The sequence below is a fragment of the Vanessa cardui genome, chromosome 9 (genome assembly GCF_905220365.1).
Source record: "Vanessa cardui chromosome 9, ilVanCard2.1, whole genome shotgun sequence".
Lineage (NCBI taxonomy): Eukaryota > Metazoa > Arthropoda > Insecta > Lepidoptera > Nymphalidae > Vanessa > Vanessa cardui.
This window is the reverse complement of record NC_061131.1, coordinates 1,945,773-1,964,957: the sequence shown is the minus strand read 5'-3', so window position 1 is coordinate 1,964,957 and position 19,185 is coordinate 1,945,773. Positions and strand designations below refer to the sequence as shown.

The 19,185-nt window shown below is 33.6% G+C and overlaps 2 protein-coding genes across 5 annotated transcripts in view; one reads left to right on the top strand and one right to left on the bottom strand.

Moving 5' to 3' along the window:
• The window catches only part of LOC124532312 (V-type proton ATPase 116 kDa subunit a 1-like), a 39,579-nt gene extending 36,294 nt beyond the window's left edge, over window positions 1-3,285 (top strand). Inside the window, exons 11-14 of the mRNA XM_047107162.1 lie at window positions 584-801; window positions 1,179-1,341; window positions 1,623-1,794; window positions 2,097-3,285. Of these exons, the coding sequence (XP_046963118.1) occupies window positions 584-801; window positions 1,179-1,341; window positions 1,623-1,794; window positions 2,097-2,223 (680 nt within the window). The 3' untranslated portion in view covers window positions 2,224-3,285. The remainder of the gene's footprint in view (window positions 1-583; window positions 802-1,178; window positions 1,342-1,622; window positions 1,795-2,096) is intronic.
• Window positions 3,286-3,837: 552 nt separating this feature from the next.
• LOC124532313 (katanin p60 ATPase-containing subunit A1-like) lies at window positions 3,838-18,918 on the bottom strand. 4 transcript variants are annotated; one of them, XM_047107165.1, is made up of 9 exons: window positions 18,808-18,918; window positions 18,289-18,478; window positions 9,540-9,763; window positions 8,926-9,401; window positions 7,640-7,819; window positions 6,983-7,125; window positions 6,678-6,787; window positions 5,350-5,476; window positions 3,838-5,025 (listed from the first exon to the last, which is right to left on the bottom strand). In XM_047107165.1, exons 2-9 carry the CDS (start codon window positions 18,441-18,443, stop codon window positions 4,827-4,829), a joined length of 1,614 nt encoding a protein of 537 aa, XP_046963121.1. In that variant the 5' UTR covers window positions 18,444-18,478; window positions 18,808-18,918; the 3' UTR covers window positions 3,838-4,826. The 4 variants fall into 4 exon arrangements, with proteins under 4 accessions (XP_046963121.1, XP_046963123.1, XP_046963120.1 ...); XM_047107167.1 differs by having other exon boundaries at window positions 8,926-9,230; window positions 18,289-18,911; XM_047107164.1 differs by having other exon boundaries at window positions 18,289-18,910.
• Between the last annotated feature and the right edge of the window lie 267 nt (window positions 18,919-19,185).

The following is a 19,185-nucleotide window of genomic DNA, read 5'->3' as shown; positions in this document are numbered from 1 at the left end:
TATTGTAATCAGTGTAGATTATGAGTTTAAAAATGGTTATTTACTAACGAAACTTGAAAATAATACTTAATTTATTCAAAAATCAATAAATAAAAATACATTTTTTCAACGCGAAACGCTCCTGATTGGCAGTGCTTATTATGAAGTCACTTTCTTGTAAACCTTGATTTTCTACTATATGTACCACAGATTAAAATACAGCAAAGTGACATCACCGACCCCATTGTAGCGCCATATTGTCCAAGTAGCGTTTTCGCGCGTTATTAAAATATGGAATTTTTAATATGATATTTTTCGGCAAATATGTACTAGAATTAAAAAAATCAACTTTTACTAGATTACTTAACCTCTACTAAATAATATAAATGGATTTTAAAAACCAGTCAAATAGCCTATTGAATAAATTATCTTTCGTAACAATTTATTGATGTTGAATGAATTTTTTATTGTTACACTATTGAAGTATTGTAAGATTCATTTACTTTGATAAAGTTTTAAACCAAAATAAAACTGATCTTTTAAAATACCATGTTTGCAATTATTGATAAAATTTGAAACGATCTTTTTAATATTTTTTTTGCAGATGAAGCACTTGGGACATATTGCGCACCGTCTGTGTTGATAATATTCATTAACATGATGTTGCTAAAGGAGTCGACGGCTAAGGGACCTTGTCAACCTTTCATGTACGATGGTCAGGATATCATTCAGAAGACCTTCTTAGCTATTGCGTTTCTATGCATACCTATCATGCTGTTTGGAAAACCGGTGTATCAGATAATGGTGGCGAAAAAGCAAAAGGTACGATAATTATAATAAGTTTAATATGATTAACTCTAACCTTATTCTTTCTCTCTATCTCTGTCTATTCTTGTAGAGAGACAGAGAAAAAAGAAAAGAGATGGATATGTCGTCTGGAGAGGACATTACGCTTTTTCCTTACGTGATGATTTCTGTCAGTTCACTGTAAGCCACGTGAAATAGATTTTTCCCAAAAAATAACTCAGTACCAGCCAGTGATTTTTTTCATTAAGATAGAAGTGCTTCTTTCGCATCAATCGGCGAAAGATAATATGTCAGTGTACCATATTAATAATTTAACTTCATCTAATGTGGCCGACTCATGAGCGGGCGGAGGTGTGGTATCGGTTGGAGTGCAGTAGAGCGTGTGGTTGCAGCGCGCTGGCGTGGAGGGCGGCGCGGAGGCGGCGGGCGGCGCGGAGGAGGCGCTGGGCGAGGTGCTCATCACGCAGGCCATCCACACCATCGAGTACGTGCTGGGCGCCGTGTCGCACACCGCCTCCTACCTGCGCCTCTGGGCGCTGTCGCTGGCGCATGCGCGTGAGTCCCTAAGTAACCTAACCAGCCGCACCGATCGGCAATTTTTCCGGCACGTAATGATAATGTTGTCCTAGCCGATTTCGGCCGTGGCGGTCAAGTTCCTGGCCACCTAAGGGGAACATGATGTAGTGTACAGGCAGGTACACGCTCACTGGTTCGCAAATCCGATACTCGGTAACTTTTTGTGCCCTGTGAACTTTTCGTGCCTTACGAGTATGTAACTGACAAAACTGTAATTCTGACAATAAAACTAATCATATTTTCTCAACTTTCTCCATCAGAACTATCAGCAGTGTTGTGGCAGAGGCTGCTTAAAATAGGTCTCGGCGGGGGGTCTCCGGTAAACGCGATCTTGCTGTACTTACTTTTCGCTGCGTGGGCTTTCTTCACACTCGCGATCCTGGTGCTAATGGAAGGACTGTCGGCATTTCTACACACGCTGCGATTGCATTGGTGAGTTAATTTTTTCAAAGTCTTCACTCAATCTAAAAACCTCTTAATGACGACATTCCAATATATTATTTCAAACCATTTCATCACATGCATGATGCATGTAAAAAAGGTTCCCAACTATTTCATACGCTTCTAGTAATATAGCATAGGTCAACTTACATTGGTATTCATTCATGGCGTTCATTTTAATGGTATAGTACTCGATGTGCTGACCTGTCTAACGACGAAACACGTGTAAATGAATTAAATACGTAGGTATAGAATTTTTAAAAAATCTTTGCCAATTTTAACTCAAATTGCAGGGTCGAATTTATGAGTAAATTCTACGAGGGACAAGGTTATGCCTTCCTGCCATTTTCGTTCTCCGTAATCCTGGAAGCAGACGAGGTTGACATCAAGGAGAAGCCCAACGGTGGGCCACCCGAGTGACATTTCCCGAAACGGAAATTTCAACTCTATGACTACGAGAACTGTTTGGAAGTAAGACGAATTTGGCATACAGAACCGATCTCTTGATAAAACATGTCGATAAATAAAACTGCCTTACAAAATTGTATATGTATTTTTCTAATCGGTAGATTTACTATCAAAGTATATTTAAAATGCATGTGCCTTTTATATTATTTAAAGGTTTAACTAATATTATAGATAATTGAAAAATCAAATGACACCAATTAGCGAATTAATTTACTTAGTGTATGAATTAATTGCTGTGGACATTTGTTATATTTTCTTAACATGTTTAAATGATTAAGTTTTAAATAGTTGGTAGAATGTAGGAGTATCATAGATGTGTTGCCATCGCGTATTTTAATATTAAGTAAAGAATTGCCTGTTTTAAATATTACGAATGCGTTATTACTAGTTTTGTTAAATTTATTTTGATTCTTACAAATTTTATATACACATATTTAGATATAAAAAGGTTGTTTTATAAAATATTTTTTGTCAGTTTCGGCTGACTCAAAACGTTATTATCATGTTGTTTTAATTTCAACGATCTTTAAGATCGAAATTTAATATCAAATTAAATAAATAAATTCCCTGTTGTGCAATAATTATTTTATAAGCTGTGGTACAAGTTGTTTAGATGTTTTTTTTTTTTAATTTATAAAGATCAAGGTATGATGCTTAGGTCTTAATTGATTATGAACATAATATAAAATCATTTTAAAAACAAATCGTTATATTTCCGATGTAAGCCTAATTGTAAGTTGTTGTATTAACATAGTTTACATTTATCAATCGCTTGAAGCCAAAGGTCTATTGTACGTTCTTATTGATTGCATGTTTTTAATTGTTTATTGTAAAAATAGACTTTCTCGTGCCTTTTAGGATTTAGTGAAATTTTGAACTATTTTTATAATTATAAGTACTAATTAATATTGTAAAGACACTTTAATAAACTATAGTCTTTTTTAAGTTCATCTTTGAATATATTTAATATTGTATGTGTCCTTATTATTCAATTTAATATATTTTTTACATTTATCTCTTTGATGTTTTGCGTTTTATAATTTGATATATTTTACTTTTTGTATAAAAAAATCTTTGAACCAATAAAAGTTAATATAAATCAAATTCAATTTTACATATTAATATTATTGTACAAAGAGCGGTTCTCACTAAATAGTATAGTATAGTACGACACAACTTAGATGTCGCATATACCTCGCTATAATCGATTACCGTTGACAGCTGTCAAAATTATATCTTCGTTCGACTTTGCAATACAAAGATTCATATTCTACTAATTAATATTGGACATACTTTAGACAATTTGCACTCTTAAATTTAGTAGCGTTATATTCTAAAACTTTACAAAATTATATTTTATCATTGACTAGTGAGAATCCTTAGTGAATTAATTATTAGTCCATTGATAACTTGTACACGATGCCTTACTATGATAAATATATTAGACAATACTTTGTTATATATAATCTAGAAAAAGGTTATATATCTATATTAGTAAAGCAATAATATATCTGGACCAATTGTCATGGCCTTGAATTTTGACATATCGCTTTATTAAAACAATAATATCAGCAAAAGTTTTATTAATCACAATTTTACAGCACATTACACTATCCATTAATTTACATTACAGGCAGAAATTGTTAAAAAACCACAACACCATTCCTTAATAAAGCTATTTTAATCGAAAACGTTTCTTATTACCAATTTAGAACACAATTAAACCTTTGATTATTTATATGTCTAAATAGGCTGTCAAAGTTACCAACTCTTCGAAAAAATATATGACCAATAGTTGGCCACAAGTACACCAGTACAGTAATATGACGTTTGACAACTATCAAACGTAACTGTCACCTTTCTAGTGCGACATTCTATCTGGACATATAAATATTCCAAGAATTGAACACCAATCTTGGAGCAAATGATATAGATACTTTTTATTAAAACCTATTTTTAAAGGTTTTGTCTTATTCAATCCAAGGACACGTTCGATTTTTAAAAAAGGGATAGAATACTATTACGAGTCCTTTAATAGTGTATCACACTATCCTCAATTTACAACCTTTAATCACACATTAGAAAGTTGGCATCTTTTGTGTTGCCATTGGTGACAAGATTTTTTACTTTTATATAATATGATGGTTATCATTGCCACCTATAGAGATTGGCTCGTTAAGAAATATATTAAACACTTCCTTGCATCGCCAATGCGCCACCAACCTTGGCCTATGGTGATACACACTGATGATTTTCTGAATTGCCAACTTAATTGGAAACATTTTATTATAACTTGAATACATCAAAGATTATCACTCCAACACCATCGCGTCTCTTAAAACTAACGATTTATTATCCTTGAAACACTCCATAAATCATGAACAACAAATTTATTCAATAAAAATAAAAACGTTAGTAAAGGCTTATAAAGTTAATGATAGTATTTATATATTTTTAAATGTTAAATAGTCAATTCACTGTTACAAAATTTTATCACTTTGCACCTACTAATTCTTTAGGCACCGAAGTAGCGCTTTAAGCGCTTTAGCCCTGCGCTAGGAGCAGCCGTGCTTTTGTATCCAGGCGGTGTAACGCGCTACATCAGCTTGCGTGACGGTGCGACGCGTCTTCTCTATGGCAGCACTGATATCCTCTTTGGAGACTGGAGCATCCAGTTCCGAACGCTTCAAGCGACGAATCTGGTCAGGACTTTTGCCGGCTATCTTACGACGCATTGTCATCATCGCTGCGTCCCTAATTAATAAAATATTAAATTCCAGATTTTTTTTGAATTAAGATTGTATTTATTGCCATACTAGTGACCTGACCCGGTTTCGCACGGGTGTAAGCTGATACTAAGTATAGTTGATAGTTTCTTAATTATCAGTATTGCTTTACTGTATTGTCCACGTATTATATACAAAACACTTCCTCTAGAATCGAATCGAAAACTCTATTTATTTAAAAAAACCGCATTAAAATATGTTGCGTAATTTTAAAGATCTATACATACATAGCATACATAGGGACAGACAGCGGTAAGCGACTTTGTTTTATACTATGTAATAATATAATTACCTGCAGAGATTATTTATATCCGAGCCGCTGTAACCCTCTAACTTTGTCGCTAATTCTACAAAATCGACGTCGTCTCCCAACACCACTTCTCGTAAGCATAGCCTCAACAATTTCACCCTTGTTGTCTCTGAAATATAAATAAAATAATTAAAAATATAATCAATCTATGTGTACAGTAGTATGTATTACTGATCTATGTGAAAAAAATGTCACACGCACACATCCTTAAAACCGGATACCACACAATCATAATAATTGTGATTTTTGATGTTAAATGTAGCATTGAAATGTGGTAATATGGTGGTGGTATGTGTAAAATATAATTTAGCTTCACTTAACTGTTAAATGACGATTCAAAAGTGTCTTGAACAAAGTTTATTTTGATTTTTGATTGAATGAATGAATGAATTATATATTATTAGACACACAAAAAAACAAAAAAAAAATTAGAAAGTAACACAAAATTAATATACAAAAAAAGAATATAAAAAAAGGAAGTAGATTAAAAGTGTTGTACAACGGGCGGTCTTGGCTTATTAGCCATCTCTTTCAGACAACCCAATCAAAGGGAGATTTTAAAACCATCGGCGTAGGCGGTGCAGATTTTTCCTCTCTTTTCAACAATTAATGAAAGTAATTCCATGAAAAGGGACGGGATTGTGTAACAGGAAGCCAGTGAAGAGCGTGATATTTGATTTGACCAATAAGCACTTGGTGGTAGGGCTTTGTGCAAGCCCGTCTGGGTAGGTACCACCCACTCATCAGTTATTCTACCGCCAAATAACAGTACCTACTCAGTATTGTTGTGTTCCGTTTTGAAGGATGAGTGAGCCAGTGTATCTACAGGCACAAGGGACATAACATCTTAGTTCCCAAGGTTGGTGGCATATTGACAATGTAAGGAATAGCTAATATTTCTTACAGAATCATTGTTTATGGGTGATGGTGACCACTTACCACCAGGTGGCCCATATGCTCATCTGCCAACCTATACCATAAAAAAAAGCACGCGACTAGCTTCTTCGCGACTCGATAAAAGATATTACCATTTTCTGATATAATATAATATTGTCGTTCATACCCATGTGAGATGTCATATATTACAAATAATATGTTAGTTTCTTGTATCATTTATATTTAACGTCATCGTGAACTACTTAGCGTAAAATGAGTTGATTGGCAGATAATGCCTAGATTGTCAATAAAGATAAAATAAATAATGCTTGACCTACACCTGGGTAGACTGAATCATGACTCACATCATACCTTTTGCATATATTTGGTTCATATATTTTTATTATTTTATAAGCTCATGATTATTTAGTTACCGTCAGGCAATCCCACGTAAATCCGTTTTTCAAATCGTCTCCTAAACGCCTCATCGATGTCCCACGGGTGGTTGGTCGCAGCCAGCACCATAATTACCTTATCTTGATTGCTAATTGTGTTAATTAATAACAAACATTATTATCATTAATATTAAAAACCCTTCCATTAGTCATTTGTAATTTTGAAATCAAATATAAACTCAAAAACAGCATTTTGTTAGCCGTTTTTAATAGCTTCTTACTAACGGTATATGTCGATGATATTTTAACTGTCAGTCAGTCAATATTGTTGCATAATAACTTACAATGCTGCAGCCAGACCATCCATTTGAATGAGTAATTCCGCTTTGAAACGCCTCGAGGCTTCGTGTTCCGAATCAGCACCTCGGACCGCGCATAATGAATCGACCTCGTCCAGGAATATTGTACTCGGTGCGTAGAAGGCCGCCTGCGAATAACAAATGTGACACGAGGTCACTGTTTATGTTTTTCATTGAATTCACCTACTAACTGTATGCAATAAAAGTGCACTATGGTGCATAGGTATACGCATGACGAATAACGAATAATATTCGATTTAATTTTTACTTTACTGTATACCACACAACAGCTTGTAAATTTCCCACTGCTAGAATATGACCACGCTGTTCCAATGATTGAGATTCCTCGCGATGTTTTCCTTCACCGCCGAGGACGAGATGAATTATAAACACAAATTAAGCACATGAATATTCTGTGATGCTTGCCTGGGTTTGAACCCGCAATCATCGGTTAAGATGTACGCGTTATAACCACTGGGCCATTTCGGGTCAGTACACCACACAATAAATAAATACAACATGGATCCAGCCTAAATAAAAGAGGTGTACAGTTTTGGCGACCTTATCGCTACATAGCGATCTCTTTCAGGCAACCAACGCAAGTTAGGTCTACTGATAAGTTTACGAATTATGACTCTGTACCATATCAAATAGAAGTCTGACAAGTTTCTCTGAATCCCCGCGGTACTTGGAAGTTAGAGTCGCTGATGAAACATTGAAGAATGTGGTCCGACATTCGGTCGCTACCGCCCTTGCGAGAAGCGTTTTCCCCGTACCTGGAGGACCAGTCAATAGCACCCCTTTCCATGGTCGACGTATGCCCTGAGATAAAGAGAAATATTAAAAATATATCGTCAATATTAAAGGATGGATGGAGTTGTAAAACATTTGATATAAGGCAGATCTGAAATCGTATAATTTTCAAGTTTTATAAATAAATGTGACAATTAAAATTAATTTCAAATTATAAAATGGACTTCGAAGATTATTTTAATAGCCTTTCCGCCATTTCATTTCTTAGACGTTCGCTTTGTAGAAATAATTAAGCGTGCAGCGTGAATACTTAGATCCATGTAATCGCTCACGCGAATCGCCACTTAAAACTAGGCTAGACCAACGAATTTGGCCAGTCAATTGTTCTTTTCACTTTTTATTACGTATGCGGACGAAACTAAATCATTTAACTTTTCTAAAATTTATTTATGCATTTTTTCAATTAAACTTAAAACATAACTAAATATAAATCTCATACTTCGCATTTCTTGAAAAGATTTTTTATAAATTTCAGAACCTATGACAGGATTTGTTTCGATATCATTGTAAACTGCAAGTCACTCATCATTCGGCCAAAAAATGATGAAACCTCTTTTAAATAAATTTACTTTAATTTAGTATACTTTTTTAATTATTATTTTTTCTTCCGTCTGTCCGGCCAGTAAGTTCTCCGCTCTCTAAATTAATTCTTTATTAAATCGAAAATTGCAATCAAAAATCTTCTTTAAATTTCTGCTCATCAACTGGCTGGAGTTCTTTAAAATGAGATTATAACCGATATTTAAGTGCAGCTATTAATCCATAATTACTGGAACAAAAATCAGCTTACGCTTGTAACACGTGGCAAAATATTATTGTACCTACTAAAAAATAAGAAAATAAATAACTCTTGCAAGTAAGAAAGATAGAAATTAACATAAAACCAAAAGTGAACCGAAATAATATAAATTAACTACCGATATTCTACGAAAATACGTTTCATAACTGCTCTAAGTGAGTTGTTCGAGTCAAACATCAAAACATCATGAAAAATATCTCTTCTGTGAAAGTAATTTTAATTTTTATAAAAACCCGTAAGTAGCATTCAAATAAAAATAATGTTAATAACCCTTTTTTTATAATAAAGCTATTCTTAATTCAATAAGTTATTTCACCTTGAAATAATCAGGCATTACGAGCGGCAGTACCATGGCTTCTTGCAACACAGACTTCGCATCGTCCAAGCCAATCACGTCTTTCCAGCGAACGTCAGGATTTTTCTGCAATATATCTCTCTCCAAAGTTTCCACTAAATGCACTTCATAACCAGCCGTGTTGAATATTTTTTCGTCTTTTTCCAGCATGGTTAAATCTCCCTCTGAAGGTATATCAGTTTTTCGGACTATTGGTTTTATGGGTGCTAGCTGTCGGCGAGTTCGAGGAATCCGATCAACCGAGCGCGTCTTTCGTCCACTGCTCACTGAAGAGTTAGTAGAAGAAGTTTTACGAGATACAATAGAGGGTAAAGTCGGTTGGATGTCGGGATCTCTTTTCCTCAAAGTGCCTGCCCATTTTTCCGTAGTCGGATCCGTCGGTTTAGATGGTTCAGATGACTGTTCTTGGAATGAATTTATTGGCGTCGGTCGGACAACTAAAACAAAACCCATTGTGGGTTAACGTTGTGTAGACAGGAAAGTTTTATGTGCTAATTAGAGTGTCATGTGTGTTTTACAGCAATTTTGTTTGTAGTAATTACTTCATTGAAAGAAGATATAAAATTTTACTATACCTTGTGTTGGAGGATGTCTCGTGCCATTACCAAGGTGAGTATTGGGATTTTTCGCTCTCTCTCTTCTGTTATCACTTTTATCAGTTCGGAGACCGTCTCTTGGACCCTCACTGTTCTGACCTCCCTCACGTCGTGCAGTCATTTTTGCGAAACCAAATGGCTGAAGACTCTCTGACATCATGCGATCCATCATCCTGGCCATTTGATGGAACCCAGAGGACGGACTGTCAAAGAAAAACATAATGTAAAACTTTTGGTGAGGATGACTCTGGTTCGATAACTCTTAATAAACAGCAATAAATGCTTGGAGTCGAGACTTGTAACGAAGTAGATGACACTACAATATTTGTGTTTGTAAGAGACGATTGTGTCTTTGTATTAAAATGTAAGCGTATTAACTCACTCATGAGTTATTCTTCCGACAAACCTTATAAAATATCTTGTTTAACTATATTTTTTTGTGAAATGCAATGTGAATAAAGGAGTCTCGTGAAAAAGACATTCGTAGATAATGTTGAAATATAGAACACCACCAAATAAAAATAAAAAACATGGTAATATTTTTCCCCCCTTTAAAGTTACTGTAATAATAAAAATAACCATATTTATTTAAAATCGTAATAAAGAATTTAAGAAATTTATTTTTAGAAATTAATTGAAGTGGGAATATTTAATATTTTGATTGACGGTAAAACAAATGTTATCAGGACTATTTTCCCTAGTCTTTTCTTCTACAAATCCCTCATGTTCCATGATCAAACCAAAAATCAGGAATATAACAATATATTTTAAATAATATGTTAATATGACATCTGAAAAGGTTGTAGATATTGCCTTTCAAATTTGACGCCATTAATAGCTAACTAATTATATCCGTGGTATTCAACCATAATGAAAATTGATCCTTCGCAATATTTCAACGAATACATACCCAAAAAATGGATCATGTTCAAAAAATTGCCGTAATCCGCTGACATTGGGAATCAGCGCATCACCAAAACCGAAATTCATGGTTCGTTTGAAAAACTTCAGCCCTTTTAAAATGTTCATAGGTATGCTTGTATAGAATGTCACGAAAACATAATTTGTCTGTAATTATGTCATTTTCTGTTGGCCGGTCATGTTGTAAAAATCTTTTGGCAAGTCTGTTTTGTTCTCGTAGTCATGGTAACAGCGGAAACTCCTGTCGACCATACTTGTGCGTGCAATAAGGTCACACTTCTTGCAAGGTGTCAAGCGAATTTGAACCTTATGAAAACGACTTTCGGTGAGCTATGAATATTTTTGTCAATTAATATATATTTTTATACAGAAGGTCATTTCACATCCACAGATTTTTATCGTTATTCATATTACTGACCTAGTTTTTTGAATGTTAATACGTCAAGGGGCACTTAACGTTTTAACCTTCGTTTCAATCGAGGAATATTTTCTATTTACCAGGATTATAAAGTATTTTATTAATTTAAAAATTTAAATGAATATGATTTTTATTACTTACTTGATTCAGCAATTAATAATTCGAAATCACTATGGGAATTAAACGAACCTATAGAGGTAAAATATTGAATAATAGAGTACATAATTGTTTTAATTAATATATATATTTACTAAGTAAAAAAGAAGTATTATCAATTTTTCTATTAAATATATACGACTTATTTTAATTAAAACATACGAAAAACTCGCAGTAACAACGCTTTACGATGAAATGCAGTACGACGATGAAGATTCAATGAAAAGTCTACACTACAACACGATTTTCCAGAGGTCATTCAACTTTATGTTTGTCCATTGACGGATGTGGGGTAAACTTACAAGCTACAAGGATGTGTGTCAAAGGCCGTCGACTACCACGGGGTTAATGAACTGAAGATCCATCGATGGTATCGAAGGCATTTGATGTCTTTTTAAAATAATTATATACAACATCGCCCTTAAACAAGGTTATGAGGATATTAGGGTCTGACCCGATAGATTATTAAAGCTGATGTTCTAGTTTAATAATTATTATAACGTGTAAGTTATTTAGAAATAACAATTTGTAGGATATATATGTCCTACCAATTCCAGAACAAAGGATACTAAGGTTAGGTATTGCAGAGTGTGTATGTGTTTGTATGTGTGTGTGGCGTATTTTGTTTTGAAATGTGAGTGAGCTTGTACTACAGGAACAAAGGACACATACATTATGCATTATATATATCTTGGACTGCTTTTGGCGAAGGTCTCATCTCGTCAGATTTGTCATCATCGTATGGTCACTCACATCAGTCAAAATAAAGAAATATACTACATCGTTCTTAATATCACTGATTTATGTATAAAACCATTTTTATACGTAACAGAAAATTAACTAATTTATATTGAAATGACCAATAAAATCATTTGCTTGAATGTGTGTTTTATTTTTTAGCAATAATGTATTTTTTCGTCCGATACGTCATCTAAACTGTTATGCAAATTGTATGCTTCATGTTATTTTTCACGGACAAATTATCTATGCATGTAGTTACTTCCTGATTTGAAGAACTATAATTAAAAGTTACCTAGGACTCTTATGCCACAAATCTTACTAGGGTGTGTCTATGGATTATAATATCGTTACTCATGGTGTAGCGTGTTAAATTCTCCGAACATGGCAATTTGGAAAACCTAATGTAATAAAAACCGAATGTTTGTTTTTCTAGTTTCTGTATCCGGGTCGGTTTTTAGTTACACTTCAAAGGAGCCAAATAGGGTCAATATGCACGGGACGGCACTCGAGGCTAATGCCAAAGGTGACAAAAAAGAAAGTTGAGAAATAATTTTTCGTGGTATCGAAAACGCTTTTCTGGCTTCCAATTTATATATAAAATAATTTAATGAATTCTTTCGTTTTTAAACTAGTTATTTCTATAAAAAGTGCATCTCTTTTTGACATTACAGTAAATTTCAACAATGAAGCGGCATGTACAGTGCCCTCCCTGAACTCAGAAATGCCCATGTATTAACTACCAGTTAGAAAGTCGAAATAACCGACTTATGCGGCTTATTGATCGAACTACTAGCATATTTGAAATATTAGTGAATTCAGCGTAAGCATATATTATATATACATATGCGTATAATGTAAAGCAAAGTGACAGCCTGTAAATTATCCACAGCTGGGATAAGGCCTCCTCTTCCATTAAGGAGAGGGTTTGGAACATATTCCACCACGCTGTTCCAAGGCGGATTGGTGGAATGCACATGTGGCAGAATTTCCATGAAATTGGACACATGCGGGTTTCCTAACGATGTTTTCCTTCAGCGCCAAGCACGAGATGAATTATAAACACAAATTAAGCACGTATATAGTGGTGCTTGGCTGGGTTTAAACCCGCAATCATCGGTTAAGATGCACGCGTTCTAACCACTGGGCCATCTCAGCTCTTATAATGTTGTGTCATATGTGTATGGGTGACGATTATTTAAAACAAACGTTAACGCTACACAAATAAGCTGCTTAGCCTAACAAAGTACCATCTTTAACCAATGCTCAAACCCACATGTGGCAGACGGTAAATGTGGCATTTCATTCATCCTGTGAAGTATTACTTCACTGTCGCGTGATTATAAATTCCAAATACAAAACACGCATGATAATCAGTATTGATAAGCTGAATTTTGTCTGCGATCTGTGGTTATTTGTTTTTATATCCCTGCTCCCTATCGACTGCAAATGGGTCACCTGATCGGAAGTGGTAACCATTTCCCATAGACTGGTCACCGCTACCCAACATGATCGCCGTAAGAATGTTTAACTGTTACTACATTGCCAACAATGCCACAAATCTTGAGGACAAAGATCTTGTAGCCCAAAATGAATGAGATCTATCTTCAGGTCCTTCTCGATTACAAACTAAAAACAACATAAAATGGGTTGACCCCGCCTTTTTTGTGTGTTAAAACAAATCCAATTTCAATAAGCCAAAATAATTACAGGCAATAATTATATAAAATCCTAGATGCCGTGAGTAGCGCATTGTCGTTAGTAATCTGGGTGACAGTCCTCCTTTAGAGTTCATATCGTCCTTTGCTCATCTATATTCCTGAGATAAATAAACATTGGCAGACCTAAGTAAAGCAAGGACTGTGCAAAGTCCTCTCGAGTAAAACACAAAAGGCAAGGCAAACCCACGCAATCATTGAAGCAATAACACTTGAGCATATCCTTGCATATTGTTTTATCCTAAGGTCATTACTAATTTATTTTTAGTGTTCATGCCCTCAATCATCGTATCAGAGGTTGTTATAATTTATACCATTGCGAATTGCTTGATATGGTTAAATTTGAAATGATTGCCGACTCAATTCGTACGATAAAAACAATTTAGCAATGTTACTGCGTAGATTCTGAGAGCGTTAACCGAATGATAAATCTAAATTTGAAAATGTTGGCATTTTATCGCACTAATTTGAGAAGGAGTTTATTTTTGTTTTTCTGAATTATCGTATAAGGTTTCATTAAATTGAGACATTTTTTTGTAATTTGATGTTCATTATTGAGGGAGACACAGTTGTCACTAACGAATAATTGGTATTGTGATTTGGTATTCGGAAGAATATCTGATGTGTGACCTCCAACCTGCATGTGTCTAATTTCATAGAAATTCTGCTACATATGTATTCCACCAAACCGCATTGGAACAACGGTGGAATATGTTCCAAACCGTCTCATCAAGGGGAGAAGAGGCCTTACCCAGCAGTGGGTAATTTACAGGATATTGTTGTATTGGACGATAACAAGCTTGAACTATTATTGAAATCCTGAAATTTAAGACACTAACCGCAATTTATTTTTATATTGTAATACAATTATTAATTATCCAGGTAAGTAATAGAAATAAGCTCTGTGAGTACCAGGTTTTAGGATGAACTAAAATAGTCTGTCAGAATCTGCTATATCTGCTATGGATAATTTGTATCATAATGAAATATCATAAAACCTGAAAAATTTTAGGGATATCGTAAAAGTTATAGTAAATGCAATCTTTACTATACAATTTGGAAACGTAGACAATGAATATATAGGTACATCAAGGACGTAAGTGGGCGTGACTGCAGCTAGACCGTCAACGACGAAAACCACGTCATATTCAATATTATGTATTACAGGAATTTATATATGTTCGTGTCGTCGTAACGCAGTTCCGAAAAAGCATGACTGCTTAATCGAAACTGTGCATCTAATTCCTTTTATAACTCGAAAGCGGATTAATAGCATCTCACAGCATGCGTCTCTTAATTTTTAGTTAATTTCATAATGCTTCTCCACAATCAACAACGAAATAGAAAATTTGAAACCTAACCCACATACTTCCTATCACACCAGCACCCAATCGTTTATTTAATAACGATATTTACAAATGTAATATTACTTTGGATTAATGGTAATAGTATTTAATATTAAAGACCTGACACCTTCTTTCAAATTATTTTAAATCAGTTGAAAACATACTATTTATCCCCTGCAAAAATACACATATTGTTATAACACACAACTGTAATATACATATATTGTTTTGTAATGTTTTTTTTTACTAATAAAATTATCAACAGCATGTTTTTTGAACACAACACACAAGAAAGTTATTCCTTTGCATTGTTTTCTTTTACATAATAAACAATTTAATTTTAATATATTCACTTGATCAACAAAACTAGTATTGAGCTCGTTAATATTATTTTTGGAGACTGGAAGAAGTCACAAAAGGTTTTAGAGATATTTTGTGACTTACTCAAGGCATTTGATTGCGTGCAACATGAAACTCTGGGAAAGATGACGTCACTATGGCATCGAGTTTAGAATGTCATTTATGCGTTATTACTAAATCTTAAGTTTTGTACTTATTTTAAAATTGTATGTACTTTTATTTGTAAAGTCTCAATACCGTACAATCACTACATAATATAAAACAAAGTCGTTTTCTCTGTCCCTATGTATGCTTAAATCTTTAAAACTCCAAAACGGATTTTGATGTGGTTTTATTTTAATCGATAAAATGATTCGAGAGGAAGGTTTTTGTATATAATACATAGACAATATAGTAAAGAAACAAATTCTGTAGTATATATAGTATCAGTATTGCACCTGTGCAAGGCCGGGGCGGGTCGCTAGTAAATACATATATTACTTAATTAGTCAAATTCCTAAAAATAAATATGATAAATGATCAACTGTCTTATAATTTGCACCAGAATCTCAAAATATTGTTACATCAGGTTCAAATTATAATCTAAAAGTATCAAGTACCAAGTATCACGTAATGCATTTAATTGTGTTGTGTTGTATTACATTACGAGTTTCCTTGACAGTCAAACTGTGTGATCACCAACGCGGTCAGTTAAAAAAAATCAATAGTTTTATTCACGCCAGTAACTCTTTGTCATGACCAATGTGCTCGTCCGTCTAGACTGATCATTAGTGAATTAAATGCATGCAACACGTTATATTAATGTCAGACAATTTGAATCATTCTCCAGGGAACAGTTGAGTTATTCTGAAACTCGGAACTCACCGCAGACCATGACTGTGAAAATTCAGAATGCGATATGCAGCATTGACTATTTTATTATAAATTTATAGAATGCATCAAAAAGGCGTATCATCGTAACTGAGACGCGAAGTGAATTCTAACAGATCGAAATGCTGTCATCTAAATAGATTAAACTTTATACTTCAATTAATTTTCCTTTGTTGCCAATCTGTAAGCTTGAGATATGGGATATATAAAATCAATAATTACATTGACTACTTATAATATAGTAAATTGCATAAACATATAAATTTAATAGTGGGAAGATTGATAGTATTGATAAATAAATCAAACCGTGTAGTTTTTTATTTACCACAAAATAAAAAAATGTTCGCAAATCGGTCCAGACGTCATTGAGTAATGGGGAAACATACATAGATAAAGATTCCGACGAGTTGAGGAAGTCATACTTTTTATGAAGTCGCTTAAAAGAACCGTAGACTTGTTTTTTGTTGGTTTTAATGCTGGACATATATAAACATGTACTTTACCGGTATACTCTGTGATTAAAATTAAGGAAAAGAGTTACTTGCGCCAACGAGAAAAAGATAATCCCAAAAATCGCAATTTTTTGGATAAGATGACAGATGAAGAGAGAGATACTAAAAGGTTTAAAGATTGAGTGTATTATCACAAAAAATGACTCAGAGGGAAGAAAGTGGAAAGTAAGTATTAAAAAAAATACAGAGAAAAGAATAAAGCATTATCAATATGGGTTAGGGAAGTAATATAAATATTAAGAAATACATAAAACAATATGAATAATAGAACAAGAAAATTCTTAGCAAAATCTGAATTTCATGTCGATTTTCCTCAATTTAATCTACTTTCCGAACTGGTGGTTCATTAGTTCATTTAATTCAACACTGGGACATGATAATCCACAAGGACTTTTATGAGCATAATTGATTTAAAAATATTTTGATATATATTTTGATTTTTTTTAATTATATATTACAGTTCATTTTAAACCATGACAAAACAATGTTGCAATGTTAGAGAATTATATTGTCTTATCAAAAGAGATTTTAACATTTTCATAGACAAAGAAACTTAAATTTTCTTTCAACAACAAGTAACGTACGTGCCACTCATGTAATCATCATAAAGGTAACTCCTTTCTCATAATCACACCATGCAATTAGCTCCCATATCTAGAAATATCGCGTGATTTGACGAAAACAGGTCACATAAAATATACAAATAACAAGAAATAAGTACTCAGTACTAATGATACACCAGACCATTATCAAAGACCTAGTAAGGACTGTTGAATTTCCACGTATTTAATTTTTGTTTATAATAATTCATATTAAGAAGAACAAATGAGGCATATTCTCGGGGGTACTTTGTAGTAATAACAATATTATCTCTAAGCTTAATCGAACCAAGAAAATTAAAAATATCGGATGTGGCATTTCAACTTATTTCAATCCAATTTATTGCTTCTTTTTATATGTATTCTATATGCAGAAAACAGTACATCACAAACAATGACACAAAATATTTACATGCTACGAACAGTAACATTGTAAATCGGGGATATATTTTGGTATGGAGTAATCGGCTTATATACCCATTATATGAAATGATGAAGTGACCTGACCGAATTTCTAACACGACGTAACTTAATCGACTAACAATTTGTGCATACGATGTAATACTACTGAAGTTTGTGAGCAAACACAGAAACACTATATTCTTTCACATAATCCACTAACAATCCTTAAACACACAGAGTGACGGAACTTGTCGGAAGAAAAACTTGATTGGCTAATCTTCCATGAACCTCATAATTTGCAAACTTATATATTAATTCATGGGTACTAATGGTATCAAAAGGACGGAATAATAAGTAGAGTAATAAGCAGACACAACAAAAGCTGAGAAGATGAATTGCCAGAAATAGCTGACCCAATATGGAGCTGATTAGCAAGAGACAGGAATAAGTGAAAATCTTATGGGGAGGCCTTTGTCGACAAAACACGCTGTTTAACAAAAGCAACCAGTTGCCAATAATTTAATGCCACTTTAATACAAATTAGAAATAAAATGTATAATTAGCTTTTTAAGAAGTAGGCATTTATGAAGTAATTGTAAAAAAGAAGCAGCAGGAGAGACTATTTTATTAATTATACTAACCCATAGGGACCTGGCTTGGTTTGTATTACTTTACTTTTACAACTTACCAACCGATATCCCAAGCAGAGTGGAACACTGGATGGGCGGACATCGCTCCCAGTGGTACTCCGAATCCAAACTCGATCTTCACATCATTCTCCCGTCTACACCACGATCGAGACCCGTTGATATCCATTGATGCTGACTTCATATCATTCGACATATTATCTATTTAAACTTTTAAATAGATAAATGTAACTGTTAATTTTTTTTTTATTCTAACTTTATATTTTTTAGTTAGTTATAAAAACAACAGAAATATATAAGGTAATCATTAAACATATGTGATTCAATTGTATATTACATTCGATACATATATATGTATTACTTTATATAAGTTTATTTTTTAATTAACTTAAAAAACACGGAAACAACTCATTTATCTATAATGAGTCACTATAGATGAGTTATTTAATAATATCTATATTAACAAAACAATTAAAAGTTATATCAATAAATATTCACAATTAGTCACGAAAGTATTTAGAAGAAAATATAATTTCTAGTTTTATACATAAACTTCTAACCCGAACAATACATCTGCCTAATAGTATGTGTGTTCGTAGAGGTCTACGGAGCTACGCGCTGCCCGCACGAGCACGCGAGCACGACTGCGGCCGATGACCGCGACTCGCCAACCCGTCACTTCTCACTGGCCTAATTGCACTAGCCTCTGTAGACTCGTAAACTTGCAGCTTTGCGTTGAATTAACAATATATTTTATTTGTAACACTATTTAAGAATCATTTCAAAAGTGAATTACCTGTAATAAAGCAATGGATCGTAGGAACTAAATACTTGTGCCACAACTTTATTTTAAATAAATAAAACCACATATTAAAGCAAATGTATTTACATTATAATGCATTTAAAAACAACCAAGATTCAACAAGAACTTCAGAATT